This window comes from Python bivittatus, unplaced genomic scaffold, assembly GCF_059951505.1.
Source record: "Python bivittatus isolate LINGU-HERP-01145 unplaced genomic scaffold, Pbiv_v1 ctg000220_np1212, whole genome shotgun sequence".
In the NCBI taxonomy this organism is placed as follows: domain Eukaryota; kingdom Metazoa; phylum Chordata; class Lepidosauria; order Squamata; family Pythonidae; genus Python; species Python bivittatus.
The window spans coordinates 13,815,199-13,839,102 of NW_028277048.1; the positions used below are offsets into that span (position 1 = coordinate 13,815,199).

A 23,904-nucleotide genomic window follows, 5' to 3' on the forward strand; every position below is an offset into this window, starting at 1 on the left:
CTGGCATCACCTACAGTATGAAGTGATGCATAGGTGGGTGGCAGTGCATGGAACATAGTTTTGCCAACATTTGACTGTGATGCTAGACAAGCAATTCTTCCCTAGCTAAGATAATGGAGGAATATTTTCCTATTTTCACAGGAAGGGAGGGAAGAGAGATCCTGCAGGTAAAAATTGGCTAGAAAGGTGTGGAAAGGATTCTTGCCAGGAGGAGAACTTTACCTCTTCCTAATAATGTTCAGTATGGAAGTGTTTTACTCTTAAAAGTCTGCAATGGGGAATGGACTTTCAGAGCCTGAGCTGAGTTTGGACAAAGGAAGGATTACAGAAAGTTGCATTACCTGGGACATCGCATATATTACAATGATATCATTAACTATCTTAGATCCTTGAGGAGGATCCAATAGTCAAAAGTACTAAATCCAGTCAGAATTATCTGATAGACTATGTATAAATACTATAGTAGTAATAATAATAATAATTCGCCCAACAAGTAAATTAAGAAGGGAAAAGTAAATCTTGACTCCTGCCTTTCATGTGCTCTTTCGTCTGTCCCATACTGTTTCTTTGCCTCCCCTTCCATCCCATTTCCTCCTTCTGCAACTCTCTCTGTTACTTCTCTGTCTGTTACTCCTTCTCTGTCCCTCTTTCTACGTCTCTGCAGACTCTCAACATGGGCTTGTTCCTCTATATTTCTGCATCCTGTTCTTGTCCAACTGCTACAGTGGAAGGAAAACGCCAGAGGACAATTGAGAGCAGAGCTTCTTCAATTTGTTGCTACTGACTGCACTCCCAGTAAGAACCAGTTTGTGACTGGCATGCCCTACCAAATGGTTGCACCACTATCGCTTTTTAACAATGGTGAACATGCCTAAAAGTTGCCTGTCACTGCTCTAGCCTTAGGATCCAGGCTGGAACTTCTCAAAATTAAGGTGGTGGTAACTTACTTACAATCCACCGCTCAAGAGCCTCCAGTGAAAGGTATTCACAGGCCATCTGGTAAAGAAAAGGGGAGGGGGGAACAAAGATTACCCTCCACAGCCACATACACACTGACACATATATCTTGTAGGTGAGCGTTCCCCTGTACACACATGTGGTTTTCAGAAGTATAACTTTGTTACGTATAAGTGAGAATTGTTATCAGGACATCCATTGATTGTGAGGGTCAAAAGGAAGGCAGAGAGGATATCTGCAGACTCTTCCCATCCTGGATATAAACTGTTCTAACTTCTTCCTTCAGGACGGCACTACAGAGCACCATATGTTAAAACATCTAGATATCAGAATAGTTTTTCCCTTGTGCCATTGCTCTGTTAAACACTACATGACTCGATATGTGCTGGACAGTGGCTTCTCCCTTTGAAAAAGTTATTTTACTGTGTAGTGTTATTTTTATTATTTTTCTGTTGCTATCCAAATGCACTGTTGATCTTGCTGTTCGTCACCAAAGACAAATTCCTTGTATATATTTTATACTTGGTCATTAAAGTATTTTGTATTGTATTTGTATTTGTATTATCACAGTCAGTCCATTCTAGCTGAGGAGTCTCCAAACATTTGGAATTTCAAAGAAAAGTTCTGGACTGACCACCATGAAAACCTTCCCCTTTTTACCTCTAGAGGTGTGGTTTTTTTCTCTCTTTCTCACTAATTTGCTTCAACTGGTACTTCTTCCCCTCTTTGGCTGCTGCCACAGACACTTTCCTCAGTGTTTGTACTTTCTTTTCCTCCACAGTCCGAATGACCTTCCAATCCCCTCCAGTTTCCCTAGTTTACTTCAAACAGCTTTATTTTTCTTACAAAACTGGCTGGTGGAAAAACTCTGGTCTCTGGCTGCCACCCCCTCTTCATCACGGGCTTGCACAGGCCCCAGAAATATTTTTTGCAAAGGAAAGCAGGCAACCAATTAGAATGACTCTCTCTTTGCCAGACACCTGAATTCTTTTAAGATTTCAGTATATATTTTAAAAACTTCTGAATGAGAAGGAGCAAGGCAATGAGAGGGATTAAACAAGAGTGCCCACTGGCAACCGTATTGCCAAGTCCAGCTGAGCCCTAGTAAATTGGCCCAGAAAATTAGAACCAGACTTTTCCGCCCCACTGACTTAAAGGATTATCCACCCATCCTTGCATGAAATAATACCAGCATAAAACTGGCCATCTCTTCCATCCATCCATCCATCCATCCATCCATCCATCCATCCATCCATCCATCCATCCCTATTCTGCCTCTCCTGTGCCTGTTCTGAATCACTGCTGAATCATGTTGTCCTGATCTGTGAGTCTATGGCTCATTAGAGGCAAGGTGATTGGTTTTCTCCTCTGGCTTTGCTGTTGTCCCCTTTCGGCATGTTCTCAGCCAGTGATGAAAACGTCCTCCAATCAGAGAACTGTTGTAGGAATAGGGTGGGCCTGACTCTGTCAGAGCCCTTCTATCGACTCATTCTCACACACTGCACTGGAGCATCTCCCACATGCAGAATAAAGAAATAAGTGAGAAAATACCAGGGCAGAAACAGCCTCAGAAAGGAAGGATGCTATGATTGGGCATGACTGTCCTGTAGAGTAAGAGCACTGAAAACAAATAGCTGCTTTTATTTTTATTTCACAGGGAGGAGGTTATCAAAATACAGGGGAACCCTAAAATAAGCAGTGGAAAAAAAAACAGTCTGACACTTCTCGTTTTCTGGATCCTGCAAGGAGGAAAAGAAAACTGCTAAAGAGAAAGATGCCCAATGATCTTTCATAATGCTCCCATTTCTGATGCCGTTAACAAAGAACAAGCTTACTCTGAACAAAGCTGGCCAGCACAAAACTGTTTTGCAGCTGTGGAGCTGCAAATATGTCCCCTCTTCTTCCCCAAGCAAAATAGTGGCGGTTTGATCATTTCAGAATACGGCTAAAAGGGAATCATGTAAAATTCCCCCTTTTCTTTATAAATAGCCTAACAAAGGTTTGCTTTCTCCTTTCCATTGCTGGAGGCCTGGAGAGAGGTTGGTTTGAAACATTCCTAGGGAAATGAGAAGGTGATGGATATGAAAGATAGAGAGTAAAATGCTAAAAGAGATGGCAAATGCTAGAAGCAAACAGTGGCAGTGAAGGCTAGCTCGTGACCAGAAGGAAGGGAGAAAGCTCACACTTCCCAATACTCCCAAAACACACCTTTGATCGCACCTGCAATATAATAGGTATGACCCATAACACATTTTACAGAGGTTGAAGCTGTGGAGGGATAGTGTTGGCTTAAAAGGGGGTGGGGGGCTACTTTTACCCCCGTACACTTAGTGATAACTTAAGGCTATGTCACATATGGTACGGGCTGGAAATTAGATGAGGACAAAGTCGTGCAACCAAGGGCAAGGCAGGATTTGTCGGGGCATGAGGGTGCCGTGGGAAACTGCAAGTGGGGACAGGCTCTACGAGTGGCATCCTGAGTAAACCTGTCCTTTCTGCTCAGCCTCATAAATCAGCATTCTATGCTAAGAATAAAACTCAGAGGTGATGAACATGAGGCCTTCCAGATGTTGCAAAACTGTTACATTTATCCAATAACTATCTGTAAATGGGGGACTTCTGGAGGAAGAATGATGGACTGAAGATGGCTCCACAAAAAGAAAGCAGACAACCGCAGTGCAGAACTAAGAGCCGGTGAGTAGACTGGCTCTTCAAACCTCTCCAGACAAAGGAGAGAATGGGAGATCACCCACAAGTGCTCCAGACAGTTGCTCCTCATGAGGAGACCACAAGACAGTGGTCTCTGCCGGGTTTTGAGCACTGGGAGATGAGGGAATAGTCATCTTGCTCAAACACAGCCAGCGCCTTTGAAAGGACACTACGTTCACATACTTTCTTTTCTAATCACATTTGGAAATTGCTTTTCAGCTATTAGAAATCTTTGGATCAACAAGTCTGAAAGCACCAGGTGAGTCTGCCTTCAATCCTTAATGAAAGAAATTTTAACTACAAGCTTAAAAACTTTTAAAAAATTGTTTTTTAAACAGAAAAAGGTTGATTAAAACTTTAATTTTAGAAAGTTAGAAATGGATTAAGGGTCCAGATAAATTTGAAATAAGATTTTGGAATTTATTATAAAGAATCCTTCCCGTGGAAAAATGCTTTTGTTTTGAATTAAAAAAAAATAAGTTAAGGTTTTAAAAATTGGACACTAGAAGTTCCCTCTAAGATTTCAATTAAAGGAGAAGAACCCATAAACTTAACTAACAGTCACAGAATGGCGCAAAATATTCTAACACTGGAAATATTGAAGGATATTTTCAAAAAATGGACAGAAATTAATATTAATAATCTCAACAGCGATATCTGCTTCTATGGATAGACTGTGTGTAAAAGATGTTATGGAAGAGAAACAAGTTTTACTTGATAAAACAGAATGAAAGTGGACTTACAAATGACAGGCTACAAGAATGACATGGAAAATGATATTACATGGGACATACAAAAGAAACTGGCTGATGTTTTAATAATTAAAAGGGACATGCAAACAATAAACCAAGAGAGTAACCTGGATAACTTTTCTATATTGGACTTACAAAAGAGACTTGTTAAAGCTTTGAAGAATCTCTTGAGAAGGGACAAAGAAGAAATTAAAAGAAATCAAGTTCTATGACATTATTTGAATGGACTAAAGATTAAGATTGTTAGGAGTAAAAGAAAGGAATGTAAAGTTGGTTTATTTGATCAAGGTTAAAATAGATATGTTGTTATTTCTGGTAACCCTTAATGAACTTTTGCTGACACCAGGACTGAATTGATGATTTGTTTATAGATAAAAAATGGGATATGGGAAGAAAAGATCATTTGCTATAATTTAAGAGGAGGTGAAAAGTTACTAAAATTGTTTATACTTGTTGTGATGAAGGTTGGGAGTCGCTTCTTTATATATCTTTCTTTTTCTTTACTATATTGTTTCTTTTCTTTTCTGTCTTTCTTATTTTTTCCCTTTGCATCTTTTACTCTTTCTATTTTTCTATCTTTATTTTAGCTTGTATTAGTGTTTACTGTTGTAATTATAATCTTTAATAAAATTACTTGAAAAAAACCAATAACTATCTGTGAATGTGGTAAGTGTGGCTTCAGAGATTTTCTGAGAAAAACAGAAGACTCTTTGCTCCTGAAAATAAACAAATGGTTGAGAAGGCAGAGATCACTGATATCTTTGAATATGGAAGGACTACAGTATTTCCCTACTGAATTGTAATTCCTCTATAATGCCTTGTTTCTTTTCTTTCCTTCTCAGTTGAATTGGTTCGTTTTCCTGCCTCTTTTCCAACCAATTTCACTTTCTCCTCCTCTCCCAGGGCAGCTACCTTTTTCCCATACATCATTTCCATAGTTTTTTCTTTCTTTCTTACTTGTCTGTTCCTGCTGGAAGGAGGGGAGGCAGTATACGTACTAACCACAGGCTGGCACGGTGAGGATGTTGAGGTCCTGTCCCAGTGCCGGGAGATGATGCAGGTCAGGATGGGGAAGAACCATCTCCAACTCAATCCTACCAAGACTGAGTGGCTGTGAATATTAGGGCTACTTAGATCTGGGGATTTTCCATCTCTAACCTTGAATGCAGTTGCACTTCCCATCCAAGAGTAGTGCACAGTCTAGGGGTCTTCTTGGTCTCACAACTCCTGCTTCTTCATCTGGTGCACCAGTTGGGCCCTTTCCTGGATCAGGAGGCCCTTCAGATAGTCACTCACGTCCCAGTCACCTCACACCTCAGCTGCTGCAATGTGTCCTACATAGGGCTGCCCTTGAAGAACACAAGGAAGCTTCAACCAGTCCAGAATGCAGCAGGGCATTGCCAGTTTGCTTCCAAGTGTGATTTAAGTTGCTGGCTATGCCCTATAAAGCCCTACAAGGCAGAGGGCCAGTTATCTGAGGGACCACCTATCTTCTGTGGTGTCTATGAAACTGATATAAGCTAACAGGGCTAGCATGCTCCAGGTTCACTTGATTAAGCAGTGCCATCTATCAAGACTTCAGAAGCATGCCTCCCCTGTCCCAGCACTTGCCCTCCGGAATGTGGTTCCCCCAAGATCAGAGTGGCTACTACCCTGATGGGGTTCCAGATGCCTTAAAGACTTGGCTGTTCTGTCAGGCCTTGGGCTAGTGTGGCTTGATCTGTTTGTATAAGTCTCTGTATTGTTGGCCATGTTTGTCATCATCTTTTTTATTTATATTATATTTTTATTCTGCTTGTTATATTATGATCTACCCAGAATTGTTCTGAAGTTGTTGGTGCCAGGGAGGGAGAGAGGGAGGGAGGGAGGGAGGGAGGGAGGGAGGGAAGGAAGGAAGGAAGGAAGGAAGGAAGGAAGGAAGGAAGGAAGGAAGGAAGGAAGGAAGGAAGGAAGGAAGGAAGGAAGGAAGGAAGGAAGGAAGGAAGGAAATGTGTTTGTGCAGTTGTGCATTTCTGAGTTTGTGAGAGAGAATGCCTGTTTTATACACATGGGGATACATTATTCTAATAAACAGGGTACTTTATTTTACAGGCAATTTCAAATCAGCACACTAGGAGAGCCAGATGTTTGTCACCTCTACGGTATCTCTAGCATCAGCTATTCAAAGGGGTGACTGCTGAACGTTCTTTCCCACACACATACTCACCGTCTCTGAACTGGCAGGAGACAGCATGTTGGCAGGGTTGCTGATCAAACTGAAGAGCTGGTCACTTCGCCACTGGTCAACAGAGTGGTTTCGACGGGAAAATAGGAAGTGCAGTGAAAGAAGTGCGTGGCTCACAGTCTGGGAAATAAAAATTGGTTAGCAAGGAAGGGATACCATGCAGAGAGAGCAAGAGCAAGAGGGCAAGACTATGGGTCATCTTGGCAAATGTGGGTTCCTCAATCACACATGCAGAGATAATGCAAATGCACAAGGCAGAAGGCACCCGATAGGGAGGCAAGAAGAAAAGCGTAAAGGCCATCCACATATCCATTTTTCTCTAACTTCACCACAAATGGAAGTAAAGACATTCACAGGGGAGAACTGGCAAATGGGAAAAGAATTAAGGATCTGCAATAATTCTGTAATTACTCCAACTGATGTACCAGACTACAATCCCAATGTTTCTTTCCTGATAATAACTTCTGCTCAGAAATAGCTAAAAGCTATCATCCCAATAGCGATCCCAAAACCTGCAGGATCTTTCACTGACTGGGTTTACAACTTGTGCTTAACCATAGTTCACTGAATATGTGCCTCAAAGGGCTAGCTTCATGCAACCACACAGTATCTCACCTTGGTATGAGGTCCAAACTCCTCCACCAGCTTGCGCAAGGGGTTCTCGTACTCGATGATCATCTGACCCAATCGACGGAAGCTAGCATCACTGAAGCCAGACAAGCAATGTACTGTTTTATTTCACAAAGCTTCTATGTAACTCCAATTTTAGACTCTGGGCAGCCAATCTGTTAAAACTGCCTGCCAGAAACAGACCCAGTACCATCTTCCCCCTCAGACAGTGCCCACCTTACTGCAACAGCGTGGCCAAAGATAACTCCATGGAAACTGCCTGGACCTTTCACACAATAACTGAGTTCACACACTGTGTAAATACTGAACAAAGCAAAATGAACTGGGCTTCCACAACATGCTAAGCCATAAACTATGCTTTACAAACCACAATACATAGGCTCATAGAATACATTAAGCCCAAGTGATATAGCAGTTAAGATACTGATTGTGACTTTGGATCATATTCTCTCTCAGCCCAACTTACCGTTGTGGGGAAAAACTGAGGAGGGAATGTTGTGCTATTCACCTTAAGCTCCCAGAGAAGAGGGGGATATACAGCTAACCAATGAAGTCAAACTATCCACATGTACTTTAGCACAATAGATGAATCCAGCCTATCATATTTCTCTTAGCACTGGTTTCTATATAATTTTGTCTCCAAAGAATGAGAGGACAGCTTTGCTGGACGAGAGACAGCCATACTATACTAACCACATCAGATTTCATGCTGGAATTGTTTGGAGGTGGGGGGGGGGTTAGCTATAGCCAAAGCGCACTCTAGTGCTGGAAAGATGGGGGCCACACATAGCTTCCAAATAGCAGACGAAGAAAAAAAAAGCACAGTTGGCAGGGGGAACACAAATCCTTGTGCTGAAGGAGGCACTTCTCATTTTATTGATTTATTATTGATTTTATTAATTAGTGCTTGACTGTTGTTTACCTCCCACGCAAGAGGCGGCTGCATGAATACTCCTGGTGGAATAAGACAACGTGGACAGCAAATGTTCTACCAAAACTGGCAAAAATATAACGAGGATACGGTTTTTTAACATTCTCAAAACGGGAAAGCAAAAGCAGAGTAGAAAGTGCTAATGAACATCAACGATGTTGTACATCTTTGTATCACAGGCACTGTATTGTATACCAGAATTTTCCAGGGCAGGGCCCAAAGGCACACTTCCTGGTTCAAATCCAACACACTGGGAAAGCAGCAGGCTGGGGAAGACTGCCGTTCAGCCTAACAGACGGGACCATCGCAAGCAGGTGTGCAAGTTGTGCGCTGCACAAAGGCACCATGACACGGGGTGTGTGTGTGTGTGTGCGTGTGCATGTGTCAAATTAAGTTTTAAAAACCAATTCTCTATTCCAAACATCAACCATGTGTGCTTCCTTACGTCAGATTTCATTCTTCCAAAACTAATGCTCTATAGCAATTCAGCATAACCGTACATACAGTATCTCACAATCTGAAACTATCAGTGCCACTAACATCTTCTGGTGCACATATTGCTGCAGTTCCAAGAAGCTTAGCTTAACAAATATGAGCTGCACTGAGTCTTCTTCTTCTTTTGCCTGGGACGGCAAAAACAATTTTGCACAAAGGCGCCTTACGGGTCAGCAGCAGCCCTGGGGACAGACTCACTAAAAGAGGGAAGAATTGTGTTCTCTCAGTGCTAGAACAGTATCGCTAATGGTGATTTTTCTTTCAATGGACAGAATATTTCACTTGCTTAGATGAAGGGTGCACAGCTTCTTTTAGATGCTGCATTTGACCTCTGAGAGTCCTACTACTTTAGAAAAGAAAACCAAAATTCTACAGTTTTAAATTAAAACGAGTCATTTAAAGTTGAGTTCCCTACACTAATCAACTATCTGGAAAAGCCCATATTCTTAGAAACACCTAAGAAAAGCAGAGGGGTTTAAAAGCTAGAGAGGAAGCAGGTTTAGCCTTCTAATAAAGTAATGTTCAGAAGTGGAATATTTTGCTTGGGATGTTTCAGTATCTCTCCCTTGATGCCCATAAGGAAATAAGCGAGAGCACATATGCTTCTACAGGGATTGCTCCAGGTATATAATCTTAGCTTGAGCAGATGGATTCCAACCTGGTTCCATGGATCATCTCATGGGTACAGTGATGCAGGCCAATCAGGGCTTTACGATCATCAATACGAGAAAGAAGAATAATGAGAGAAACATAAGTGACAATCAAGTCCAGGTAGTTCTTGGTGAAATCGTAATTCACATTCTGCAGAAAAAAAGAATATATATATATAACTGAATTGAAGGGAAGGAGGAAGGAAAGACCAAGCTAGCACTTCCTTACCACTTTGGACAGGTTCCCGTTCCTGCCAGCAAAAGAAAAATTTGGCCTTCTTTTTTGGGGGGGATTCCAGCAACATGTGCTTAGATAAACACACACACTCCATTAAGCCAGAATTCACATTAGCCATGATTTGCTGAACAAGCTACTAGTAGTCTGTTTCACTTATAATATTAAGCTATGAACCAGCATTTACAGGGACCACATGTTGCATGGGGCCACATGTTGCATTAAGCCGAAGCAAAATAAACCACATTAGGGCATGATACAGTGTGTGAACCTTACTAGTTTCTCAATTCAAGCACTCCCCCAAATCATCTGGAAGGCTGTGAATGAGCCAGTTCTATTCTCCAGTTGAGCAAAAACCATACTTTGTCATCCTGTATAAATTGGCAAACCCTCAATCTAAGGGTCAAAAAACGTTACAAAGCATCCACGTATCAGCATATATAATGTACCACTGTGGTGCAGAGTATTATAGTATGTTGTAATGGTTAAGGTGTTAGATTGGCACCAGAGAGACCCAGGGTTTATTCCACTGGATGACTTTGGGTCAGTCACTCGCAGCCCAATCTATCACATGGGGGTGGGGGGAGTTGCTGTGGAGAAAAATAGGAGGCGGGAACACTATGTACATCACCTTGAGTTCTTGCACAAAAGGCAGGATATAAATCTAACAAACAAATTAGTATTAGTGGGAGGGCTCTGCAAATGGTCCCAGTGATGGCTTGGCCAATAGTGTAAGCCTTCTCAGTGATGTATCCAATTATAGATATTCAGCTAGCCCCCAAATCTGACTTCATTTAGAAAACAATCGAAGACACGCTTATTTCCCTGGCGATAACATCTATTCCAGGACCAAATGGCCTGTAAGACTGCCTGCCACTGACATTTCTTTCTTAATCATTTTTGTTTTCATTTTTGTATTTATAGTTTTTTAAAGCATTATTGTTTTACTGTGATGATTTTAACACTTTTTTCCCTCCCTTGTCTCTTAATCCCCTCTGTGGTCCACTGAAAGGAAGAGCAGTATAGAAATAAAATAAATATGTACGCTTAAGCATGTTTTCCTTTTCTATTTTGGAAGGAAAGAGCTGACTATGCAGAGTTGGGACAGCAGCATAACACGACAGACACCCGCACTTGCACAGTTACAGAGACTCATCCAGTCCCTCCTTGCCTCCCCAATTTTTAAAAGCACTTCTCATTTCTTTTCCAAGATTGGAAAGCAGAATTGCAGCCTCCAATGGCCATACTACTCCTTTCTTTTCTGTGTGAGCACAGCATACTTCCCAGTAGAAAGAAAAAAGTTGGCTCAGTTCTTCTGAGAGACAAACCACCATACTATTTCTTTCTTTTTTAAGGAAAACTGGGGAAAGGAGATTAAAAAGAGATGGGCAGGGAGAGGGAGATCATGAAAAAAGAGAATGTCAGAGCTAATTTTCACTAAATATATATTTGGGGTGTGGGGGAGGCGGGAAAGAGGAGTTTGCAGATGCCTGTTTGGGTGGGTTGGTGTGTGTATGCATGCTTGCTTTTGGAGGAGTGGAGCTCATTCTGTTCCCTATTTAGGAGGTAAGAATATTTTTGATTCTCTGTGTGTCTGTGCACACATGTACACTCACATCTCAACCTCACTAGCTTTCCTGTATAAGACGGTTCTTTGATTGTGCTACACGGGGGCAACTATGTGATTCAGAACCTTGGGCTCAGACCTAAGTCTTCCTTGAAGGTGGTTCAGGAGTCTTTCATGAGGAGGTTACTTGCTTTTTGTGATTAAACAGGTCCTGTGAAGCTGCCATTTTGTGATGGTTATCAGGAACATTCTTCAGATTTCCAAATATGTCCCCAGTCCTAAAAGCCTAGGTGCACCAAAGGGACCTGACTAACAGATCTGGCCTGGCTAAGCAAATAATAGCCATATTCTGTTGAGTCTTTTCCCCTCCTCCTTTCATTGGGAAGGAGAGCCACTTCAGAATTAGGACTTAAGGAGATGATGTCATTAAATACTTAATGAAGAATTTGTAAGTTAATTTTTCAGGCAGTCAGAGCTGTGATAAACAGAGAAGCGTGGGGTTCCGAGACCAATTCTGAGATATAAAATGCTTCCCTCCTGAGCCCTTATCACAGAAGCAACTTTAACAGGAATGTTAATGTCATTAACACCTATCCGGGCTTAGTTTCTACATATCTCAAACATATCTTAGGTCCAGTTTGATTAGTCAGAGAGAGCCAAACCTTTGATAAATTGCTTGGAATCTAGTGTCCTTGGTGCTTAGAGAATTGAGGTATTAGAATATAATAATATTAATCCCAGTTCTAGGACAATCAGAAGCTTCCAGGCCTAGAGCTCGGAACCTCTGGACCTAGGTATTCCCCCTCAGGTATGCCTATGGCTATTATGTCCCTCCCATGGCTATTATATCTTTCCAAACTGTTGGTGATCTGAGGGTCAGGTAGCCTATTGATATATTATGAATTGAAAGACTATGAAAATGTTTGGTTAGTTGAGCTTTACCTGAGCACCTAAAACAGCCACCACCTTTTCTGCTATATCTGTCTACTGATTCAGCCCAGACCCAACAAACTCTAGCTTTCCAACCTACAGGCACTCTAAACTGACTTTTGCCCAACACGGTGAAGAAATTGTAACATAATGCTCATAGTTTATAGCAAGGATGGGAAACCTACAGCCATTCAGATGCTAATGAACTTTCTATGCTAGCTGGGGCTGCTGGGACTTGCAGCCAGCAATGTCTAGAGGGCTGCAAATTCTTCACCTCTGGTTTAGAACCTTAGAAATGGAGGCACTCAGTTGTTGACATTGCACTAAAAATGTTTTTCCATCCCCATCTCAAAAGCAAATATCTGTACTTTATTAAAATGACACTCACAATGTCAAAGTAGCACTGGCTTGCATCAATGGTATTCAGCAGTTCATAAACATGGTCCTACAAGGGAAAATAAGCATTCATGAGCTTATTCAGTTAACAACTGATTTATCCCCCTATATTATTTAGCATTATCTCCATATTTCATCACACACCTGAATTTCCAATCACAGTCAGCCCTGGACAGGATTCACATGAAATACATTATTACATTATATGACTGATCCAAAATCAGGCTGACCAGGAATATCAACTGAGAATAACACAGATTTCTACCATAAGCCTTGTTGTTTCTGTAGCTTGCACAGGCTGCTCGTTCACAGAATATACATCCTCTTAGGATGATTGCACCTATGTCCATAAATGAGGCACGGCTCTTGTTCACACCCACAGGGTCAGATCCCAACCCCTCCCTCTTTACTGAAGAAAAATGTCAAGTCCTTTTAAAATGTGGCAGAAGTTGCTGGATAGAGGTTGGAAAACAAATGGAGTACTGTATACCATCTCCCCAGGAAGTTTCTGATCAACTGCTAGAATTGCCAGGAGACTAGAAGGAGACCTGATAGATTGGAGCAGAGGGAAAATCTGCTCAAAGGGCCTTCTATTTTTGTAGGAATAGGTAAAAAAAGTTTAGTCAGGATTCTGTACTAGATAATTAGTTTGCGTTTCTGGGTGGTTGTCTTTATTTCTCTGGAAAAATTACAGAATTGGACATTTAAACCTCAGCCTGCATCTGTTTTTCAGGTTGTGTGCCTGAAGTTATATTTTTTATAGAGCTCTTTTGTAATAACTTGGGATTTCTTTGGAGGTTCTGGCTGGAAATGAGTCATTTGTAATAGACCACTATGATCTTATAGTCTGCATGGAGTATTGTTTTTACTTTGAAAATTCCTTTTAAGTTGTGGTTCCTAATTGGAATAGCTCTGCTCATTTATTTTTATCAACTTTAAATACTGAAATTAAGAATCCAAATCAGAAAGAAATTTTATATCTTTATCGCTTCTTTTTAAAACTAAAGCTGGTTTTATTTATCGCCCAAGAAAGAGAAGAAAGAAGGACTGATACCTCTAATCACATACCTCAAAACTATACAGCTAGGAGATGGTACTATAGAAATTATTTCATTTTCTCTATTTTTACCTTTTAAATGTCAGAAAGGCAGCATGGGCTATGGGAACCTTATCTCTCTTACACATCAAAGTTAGGGGGAGCACACTAGGAGAGACACCGTAGGAAGACAGGCATTGGCAAGTAGTAACTAGCAAGCAGCTACACCAGAGGAGGACCAGAGTCAGGGTACATCCATCCAGTGTGCTTTTAGAGGCTCAGCTTTGCAGAAATATCCTTCCTCATTTATCCTCAAAAGCTATATGAATCATCTCTCATTTTACTCAGGACTGATGAATCTTTGTTTTCTGTCCATGGACAGAATTCTACAGTTATGTGACTGCTTTTTCATTTCAATCATAATTTTCTATGCTGGTTCCTACATTCAGGGTTTTTTGGGGGGGGGAGTTCTATACTTTTATAGCTTTAAAGTGTGGGATAGTTTTATCCCTGTTTATCTATATATCATTTGCACTTATTTGTACTTATCATGCCTCACAACAAACCAAATGAAATATGATGATAAAAAACACAGTTGGAACAATTACTAATATCTAAAGTATTAAAAGGTAAACAAATAAATAATTGAAATAACTATTAACTTTTAACTTTTCATTAACTCTAGAGAAAATATAAAGTAGGCTACCAGCCTTAGTCACACTTGTGACACATACAGCATTATCTGCTAACAGTAAATGCCGGCCAGTTTGAGCATATTTTGGCCAGTGTGCTGGAAGCACAGCCAAAGCCCAATTTTACTCCAAGTATATTCAGGCTGTTTGTGCAAGGAAGTTCTTTAATCTAGAAGCCATTTTGCAAGCCAACAACCCATGAGATACATACCATATATTAACACTCACCCAGGATACAAAAATATTTATCTGGTTTCTTCTGAGCCAGAATAGGCACACATTTATGGGAAAGGGACATTATTTTTACCACAAAAGCTAACAAATAAAATATGACTTCATTCAAGGCTGGACAGGGTGATAATGAGAGGCCAGAAATTTGTGATTAACGTTTTAACATTCTCCAAGAAGCAAATTATGTGGCCGTGCTGCAGGCCTGTTTTGCAAATCACTGAAGCTGATTTGGTCTGGACCACGTATATTAAGCTCAAAGGTATAGAATTCAGCCATCTCCAGACTGGAAGTAGAGAACTTGACTCTCTCTCCTTGCTCCCATAATTCATCAATATGGGGCAGCTTCAGCTAAGGACATCAATGGCAGCATTTATGGCACAATTTGCCACAATAGATTCCATGTCACAATATTTGAAGGCAATTCCCATAAACACAAAAAATATTACCAACACAAACCGAGATAGACTTTGTGAGGAGTAAATGCAATGAGTTCATTGGAGCTTATTCCTAAAGAAAGGATAGGACTGCAACATGGAACACACTCAAACAAAAAAGTGTCCACCTCTCACTTTCCAGAAACAATGTACCTACTTAATTGGGAAAATAGTTTCAGACTCATTCAGAATCCTGAAGTAGGATGGGTGGCATTCAGTGGATGCCATCATCTCTTTAAGTCCAATGTAAGAGTGAGAAAAACAGTGCTTACTGTGATTTCTGCACTTCTCCAAGTTTGCATAAAACAAAAATTCTCCCCCAATTAAAACAGAGCAAATCCAAAAGGCCCAATCTCACACAGCATGCGTCTAACCCCGGCTTAACACTCACCCGGAATTCCATTACATCCACAAAGGTCTGATAATAGGCAGTGAGTGCCCGAAAAATATCTGCTTTCTCTTTGTGTATTGGGCCCAAGTGTTGCTGTAAAGGAAAAAAAAACAGGCATGAAGAGGTGGGTAAACTCTGCAGCAGCAGTCCCAATGTAACCCCATTTCTTAAGGGCAAAGAGCAGTCATGATGGACAGAGATTGGCTTGCTCTTCCTGAATTTTCTTTCCACCAGGATGTTTTGAAGTTAAGTTTGAGTTTGATTTGATCCAGTCAATGCTGGACCACTGGTATGATTCAGAGGAAGGCATTTTCATATGTATTACAAGAAGACCAAACAGCTACTAATGCTTTTTCTCTTTTCACTTCTATGAGACCAGCTTTGAGGGTAAAAACCTTCTGTCTCAGTTGTTAAAACAGAGTTAGGAAGGTAGAGGTTTTCTACATGCAGAAACTGCTCCGTGTCAGAACCCTCACAAGATTTTATAATAGATTGTTACATGGATAGTTTAGAAATTGCTTTTTACATGCTGCAGTTCTGCCATTGGAAAAGGGGGTGGGGGAGAAGGAATGAGAAACCGTTAAAAGCAGATGGCTCCTTATCACAGGCACTGGAATGTGCAAGGTCGTACCAGTGAGGGAATCAGAAGACCAAGAACTAAGGGAGATGAAGGCGGGGGGGGGGGGGGTAAAGTAAGAAAAACAACTCTTGGCGCACTTTTGCTCAGTCTTAGCAATGCTTTGGATCTGTACACTTATTCTCAATAAATGAACTTTCTTTTGAATCAATATTGGTTGCAAGGAAAGTTACTGGATTTGGGATCAACAGGTAGCAGCTCGTTACACTCCGACTGAAACTAGGAGAATAGCAGTTCCAGGAAGGGGTCTTCCTTTTCCAAGAGGATAACTCGTCCAACTTTCTACCCAGCTCTTAACTCAGGGCTTTACCGTGCTGCTCCGAGTGTCCAAGTTGGGAAACTTTTTGTTGATATATTTGATAGAGGACTCCATTGTCTTCTCTGTGAAGAAAGGAAGCTTGGCCTGGGGATCCGTGCATGTCTGCAAAGATAACAAAGCCAAGTCAAAACTGCATTTATGTGCATAATCATTAAGCTTTTCATAATCTCACACTCATCTCAGCGTGTGGCTAATCTCTTTCTTCTCTTAGAAATGAAAATGAGAAATGACAGCACAAAATAACCACATGTGAATGAACAGCATCATCTGTCAGGAAGAGCAATAGATAAACAGATTTTCAGGGGACCAATCCATCTTTGCTCTCAGGACATTCTTCCTTCCCTCCAACATTGTACATTTAAGTGATTCTTTATTTGTTTTCAATGGTATGGTTAATTGAGCAAGGGGGAAGGGAATAAAAAAGTCAACTCTGTATCTTTTGTCCCCTTAGCTACTACTTGGAGGTTTTCAGTGTCTGATGGAAACGGAACAAACTGCCTCCATGTCACTGATCAACTATGACCAAGAGTAGATAATAGACCCCCTTTTTGAGGGGTTAACTTAACAGAAGAACATGAATCGATCCTTTAAAATGCCATCCTCAAAAGCAGTACTCTAAATGCAGCCTTTCTCAACCTGGTGTCCCTCCAGATGTGTTGTTCAAACCAACAATAGAAGCATATGTGACACACGGGACACTATTAGGCACTCCTCAAAAGCATTAAAATGCTTCAGGAGTAGCACACTAGGCTTAACTTCCCTCCAGGTGACGGATCAATGGAAATTTAAAACGTCTAACAGTTGTTTCATTTACAACCAGAACATCAGTGGAGACCAGCAGCAGGCATTCCTGCAAGCAGGCGAAGCTACAGTCAGTTCCTTATTAGATTCCTAGCATCCTAAAGCTCTCTCTGTCCCTCCAACTCCACATAACAGTATGTTAAACCATAGCAACAGATCCATCCACATCCACAGCAAAAGTGCACAATTTCTCTTGTCTCAAAGACTGCACCGGATTTTGCAGGGCCACAACTCACTGGAATGGAGGAATGGAGTCGTTAAGTGTGAAAAGGATGCCTTAAATGAGGCTTAGACCATCCAGTTAGCCCTTAAACCACCAGTAGGAGAAAAAAAAAAAGCAAAAAGGGAAGCTGAAATTCTGAAGGCTACTAGTGAGATGCATTAGCTTTAAGTTACACTTTGAGCAACACTTATCTACCAGAATCAGATAGTAAACTCTAGAAAAAAAATATTAGCATTATCTGAGGGACCACCTCTCTCCAGATCAGCCCGTCCCATCAGATCTGGCAGGGAAGGCATGCAATGGGTTCCACGGGCTAGGGACTTACATTTGGTGGGTCCCAGGAGATGGGCCTTCTCTGCCGTGGCTCCCTCCTTGTGGCACATTCTCCCCCCTGAAGTGAGGCTCGCCCCTTCCCTGCTGTTATTTAGGAAGCCCCCCAAGACCTGGTTGTGTCATCAGGCCTGGGGGGTCTGTGGGAACCGGAGACATTCTCAGATGGCCCCCCTGTGATTGATAGTCTTGCTCTCTCCATATTTTAATTTTTTTTGATAATATCCTTATTTTAATAATGACTTTTTATCATTTTATAATGATTGTGTTTTTTTAATCTATCTGCTGTTTTATTCAATTGTTGCACGCCGCCCAGAGTCGCTTTGTGTGAAATGGGTGGCCATATACACGTAATAAATAAATAAATATCTACCAAAAATTCTCTATTGATATATTGCCATTCTGTACAACGGGAGACAGTTGCTATACTGCAAGGAAAGATTATGATCGCTATCAAAATACATATGTAGCCAGCTGTGGAGGAAAGGAAGGTAAAAAGCGGTACAACAAATTCGTTGGAAAGCTACAATCTGATTTGCATAAGTAAAAGATGCTGCCGCCACCCCCCCCCAGCGGCCAACACCTCCAAACAGGAACAGGAAGTAGCTTATTTGTGGTGGCTCCTTGTTTGTTGATCTGAATTATTTTAAAGCTGCAGTATCTGGTGCTTCCTTCCTCTGCCTCCTTCAGTCACTCCATTAAAAAAAAAAACACAGCTAAGAATAAAGCTACAGTAATTAGCAGATCAAGTGCTGGTGTTTCCCAAGGTATTTTAGCTTAAATCCTCATTCAGTCTAAATATCCATGGGCAACTCTGGCCAGTTTCTCTTTCTCAAGGAGCTTTCCATACTCTTGTCTCCTCCAGATGCGTTTGACTACATTTCCCAGAATGTGGATGATATCAGGCTGGGGGAGGCTGTCCTAGCTTAACTCACAGGACTTTTGTTAAGAGAAGATGGGAAATCCCCTGTCAATTTTTTAGGCTCCTTAGAGGAAATATGGGATACCCATGACGCATTTGAAACTCCTACGACACTGCTTTGAAAAATATGTTCTTAATTCTATCACTGAACACTACAGAAATTGTAAGTCAGAAACAGTCCCTGCCCAGATAGAGGGAAAACTAGGTCACAACAGAATGTTAAAGACAGCTCAGGAAGAGCTGTATGCTAAACCACAAGCCAAGTTCACACATTGCATTTAGTCATAATTTGAGTAAACCACAATTGGCTGAATTTATGTAACACAGAAAGCCCTAAATGCTTGCTTAAAAACTGTAAGAGCTAACAAAACACTAAACCAAAATGAACCACACTGTCAATCGATGTGATGCTTGAACCAGCATTGTCTGAGCAGGGATACTCAAAACAGAGGAAGAAAATGTCTGCATAAAGACGATGTGCAACAGACTAACCAATGATTTACATTATTAACCCAACTGCCTGGGTTTGCACAACACACTGAACCATAAACTAACCATCAGGCCTCAATTCACAAAGCACATCAGACTTCTTTTAGTGTAGTGTGCTTTGGGAACTAGCCAAATAACAAAAAAAGAGATTCTTCCTGGCCTAGAGAGGAAGGTTTGGATTGGTGACAGGAAGGAAAGCAGGTCCAAAGCTGGAGAAATTTAGAATAAGGCTGCAGATTGACAAACATATTTTCTTCTAGAACAGCACCTAAGAATTGCTCATTTAAAAACAAACAGTGCTCACGGGCCTATATCACAGACTTCTCTATACTTGCTATACAGGAGCCATTCATTTCTTAGTCTTTCTTCCAAGTTAGTGTTTTTGGATAGTGGTTGTGGGCTTCCCTACCCCAACATATCTACTCTCTAGCCCAGCCACTTCCTCAAACCAAGATTAATAATCAGATCTTCTCTACAGCAACGTGTGCCTCCCACCTTTGCTGTAAGCCAGAAGGAGAACAAAGTAGAGAAATGCTCTAGTCAGACAGACATACCCACACCTTAGACCCCACAGATACTACCGTATCCCTTTCTTAGGATCAGGCTGGAGATCTCTTTGTCAGGGACACATCAGCACCTACCTTCTTGATGTTATATATGCGGATAAGCACCCCTTTGCCCCTCTCATTAAGAATTGTCAGCTTCTCAGCAAATTTGTGCTCGTACACGGAGGACAAGGACATCTTCCCACAGAATCGGCAGCGCCCCTTGGGGCTTCACGCTTGGCGAGGGAGAAATTCAAGATCGGCAGCAGCCACACCCAGCCGCAACTCCTGTGGCACGACTTGCTCTTCGGGCATTCGGCTTATCATGCAAACGGCACTGCAACACTTCCTCTTCTGGCAGTAGGGAAAGGCAACTTCCCCTATGAGGCTGGGACTTCCTGTAACCAGGCTGCTCAATGAGCAGAGCAGTTCTGGGGCAAAGCCACATCGCTAACCTTTCCTGCAGTTAAACATCTTCTTTCACTTCTGCCGAGCTAGTTATGGCAGTCCTGACTGTGTTCCTATCATACGAGATAATGAACCACAGACGAGTCAGTTGCATTTTAGCCTTGTGAACCCAGCCCCTGTACAGGGTGTATCATGTGAACCCCATCCCCACAGGTCAAGTGAGTAAATGCTTATTTAGCTAACCAGGACTATTTCATGGGAATTCAGTCGCTAGGTCCTTACCTAAGTAATAATTGACTCCTGGTGAATGCCCTTGGCAAGGTTTTTCAGAAGTGGCTTGCCCTTGCCTCCTTCCCAGGGCTGAGAGGGAAGGACTGGCCCAAGGTCACCCAACTGGCTTTGTGCCTAAAGCAGGACTAGAATCAGAGTCTCCCCATTTCTATCCTGGTGCCTTTAAACACTACAGTATAGCAAACTGGCTCCCTAATGACTAATAACTGCATTAGAAAGCCAAGCTTGCCAAGAAAACTACAAAGCCTAGTCCAGGCAGTTGCCAGGAGTCAAAAACTGACTGAAAGGCACCCCCCCCCGTATTAGCACCAATTAAAATGTCATAAAAGAATATGCAAGCTTTCAAGTTCACAAGAGCTCTCCCTCAGGTATGGAGTTACAAAAGAAGATGATGGGGGGAAAGCAGAGAAGTTCCCCCATTTCAGGCATGAGGCTTCCTGTTCAAGGTCAGATAGAAATTGCAGACTAGGAACCCAGGTGGTATAATGGCTTTTCCTCCTGGCATGAACAAGAGAGTTGTCGAAAGGCTGCTGGCCCTAAAAGGGTTTTTTTAGACTCCTTTTGATTAGCAAAAGAGGTTTCTAGGAAGAGCACAAGTCCTTGGCAAGGTTATGCCAATTGCGCTAATGAGCAACAGGATGAGTTCGTGGCTCTGACAACATTACTCTAAGCAGAATTCCTCTCTTACTATCTCTGCCAGTGTTTTGCCCAGAACCAGTAATCAGCAATACAAATGGAAAGAGTTGAGATGGGATGTCTGTCAATCTTAGCTTGGAAAAGTTATCCTTGGACCTTTTTACTGCAGTATCACTTGTATTGCCTTTTGCTACTAGAATTGCTGTACTGTATGCATCAAACAAGGTATCCTGCTTTTCTGCAAACCGGGGTCCTTTTCCCCTAGACTCCCCCTAGTGCATTAAAAAAAAAACACTTGTTCCCTACAGCCAGAGTTTTGGATCTCTTAGCTGGACCACAGTACTCTCTAGGCAAACCTTGAACCAAAACGAGGATGAAATTTAGAGGGGAGAGCAAATCATACAACAAGCTAGTGGTTGTGTTTGCACAACACCCCAATCCACAGTTAGCTGATCCATAGTTTACTGAATTAAATTGCCAGGGTTTGCTCAATACTGAAGCATTAACTAAACCACTGAACCACGAATTAGTCAGCCACATTGTTAGGTATTGGCATCAGCTATACTTAGCATTTGGTGAGAAAGGAATTATAAAAACCATTAATTAACCAATATTTTATCTGCCCTGGTTTTGTACTGCTGCTGCTATTATTCTGTAGTTAATTTGAGAAACTTCTTTATATTAATATAATTTTTGAAATATCTATCATCTTTTGTATACACAGGTAAGGGTCAATGCAATTGTGGCTCCCCCCTGTTTGTAATACTGATTTTTACTAGGTCACAATGATGTCAGAATGTTAATAAACTTTCCCATCATTGGCTGACTCTAGAGTTGAACTGTTAGGAGAGAGAAACCTGTACTCATTTGAATTCAGCAACTATATAGGTGTAACCCTTTGCCCTGCTAAAGACAAAGGCATTTTGAGCAAGTTAGTAGTGAGAATCTAGGCAGGTGTTTCCATTTATGGCCAGCTCTTTTATAAATCCAAAGACGCTTTCAATCAGTTGAGGAATAGGCTGGAAACCATATATACACAGTAAGTTTTTTTAATTATTTTAATTATACAGTAATAGTTTGTGACTGGGTTCATATATCATATTAAGCCATGGCTTGTTGAATAAAACAATGGATTGTGTTCTCACAACACAGTAAAGCTATACATTATGGAGTGGAAAAATATGTGGCTCTAGCTTGAGTTGGATCTGTGAAGGGACCTAATGTGGAGTCCTTGGGGTTCTCTGAGCTTGGTTCTTTTCTTGCAAACGTTTCATTACCCAGCTAGGAACCTAATGGGTGTGTTTGTGCAACACATTCAAAAAAATTCAGAATGTAGCCAAAGTGTTTTGTAAGTCATGATGTATACCTTAATGTAAAGGGTGTTTTAGCTTTGTGTGTTTGTATAAGCCAAACAATAAATTTAAAGTAGTCACAGTCCTGATTCACCCATTTTGCTAATGTAAAATTTGCTTAACTGTATTTTCTTGAACATTGTTGGTCAGATTCATGCTTCACACTGAGAGATCAATTATGATTTAAAAATTGCAATATGTACTTCCCTAGAACATACTTAAAATACATACATACATATATATTTGATAGAATACATGAAAAATGTGGCTGGCTAGCTGTACAGTGTAAACCAAGACAGTTGGGTTAATTTGGTGAACCAGAAAGCTGCAGATTAGTTGGTTGTGCAAATGTAGTTAAGAAAACTCTTTCATTGCCTTTTTTTCCTAAAAAGTAGGTTTGGAAGAATCTGCTGATTAAATGTGGGATTTCTAATTCACTCTGGACTTTTATAGGTTTGGTGAACAAATAAAACACGACACTTTGAATACTGATTTGCATGTCATTTAAATCAAAATATAGTTTGCTTTTTAGCATGCCATGTGAGCAAAGCCACTGTACTTTATAAACCATGCTCTGATTTATGATTTAGTGTGTTATATGAACCAACCCAACAAGTTTTAATCACTAAACAGCTTAACATGTATGTATCCAGACTAATACACAGCCAAACAAATCACATTATGGCTTAGCATGTTATATTAATCTATTGTGGTTTATTCAACAAACTATGTTTAAAATCTGTCAGTGCAGTGCATAACACCAGCCAGTAATAAGCTTAGATATCATACTAAATCATAGATTATGTATTAATGAAACACAATTGGTTGAACTCATATAACATGCTAAGCTATAAATCATGTTTTACAAACCACAATAACTAAGTTTATATAATACACTAAACCAAAATATGGATGGAATTGTTCCATCTTTAAAAACCCAATCTGAAAATTGCCAAGTAATTTTAAATGATTGGAAATAAAAGTGATGCATTCAAAGGAACTTATTTAAAAAAGAACAGGTCAGTGAATTTAGCTGTTCAGATTAACCGCCCAGCTTTTCAGTACAACTTACATGTAATGCTTCTATGTTTGCTCAGAAGTAATTCAAATTTCAGAACACTGAAAGCTTTCTAATTTTAATTGCTGTTTACTAACCCTTTTCAGCAACTTAATATATTAGTCATGCTCAGTGAATAAACTTCAAAAGGGTTTTTTTGTGAGATATATCAATTCTGAATGCTTAGTAGAGGTCTTTGATGACTTCAGCAATTTGAAGTTTATCATGGAATGGAAACCTTATTCAGAAAAATGGCCACCAAATGCCATTTTAGCGAACTCTTCCGCAACTTTCGATACTTATCCAAGACAGCTGACTTTTGCCTCCTACATGTATGTATATACAAACAGATCATACTAAGTTATGATTTAATTGTAGCCAGATGGAAAATTGCCAAGTTGATGTAACGTGCTAAGTCAAAGCCAACAAAATCACATTATGGTTCTGCTACTATTTATATTCCACTTTTTATCCAAGAAACGTAAGGCATAGCAGTTTTTCTCTTGCCGTTTTTATTGTTCCAGCAGCCTGGAAGAGTGAGACTGAGAGATAAGGAATGGGTTCATATTTTATGATGTCATGGTTTGATTGGTTTATAGCTTAACTTATTGTACACATCCAGCCAATTGTGGTT

At 40.8% G+C, this 23,904-nt stretch overlaps 1 protein-coding gene across 1 annotated transcript in view; it reads right to left on the reverse strand.

The window, feature by feature from the left end:
• The window catches only part of NCKAP1L (NCK associated protein 1 like), a 78,189-nt gene extending 58,313 nt beyond the window's left edge, over positions 1-19,876 (reverse strand). Inside the window, exons 1-8 of the mRNA XM_007429512.3 lie at positions 19,623-19,876; positions 16,208-16,318; positions 15,261-15,353; positions 12,469-12,525; positions 9,357-9,499; positions 7,258-7,348; positions 6,625-6,762; positions 948-996 (exon numbers count right to left, since the gene is read on the reverse strand). Coding sequence (XP_007429574.1) covers positions 948-996; positions 6,625-6,762; positions 7,258-7,348; positions 9,357-9,499; positions 12,469-12,525; positions 15,261-15,353; positions 16,208-16,318; positions 19,623-19,724 — 784 coding nt within the window. The 5' untranslated portion in view covers positions 19,725-19,876. The remainder of the gene's footprint in view (positions 1-947; positions 997-6,624; positions 6,763-7,257; positions 7,349-9,356; positions 9,500-12,468; positions 12,526-15,260; positions 15,354-16,207; positions 16,319-19,622) is intronic.
• Positions 19,877-23,904: the final 4,028 nt, after the last annotated feature.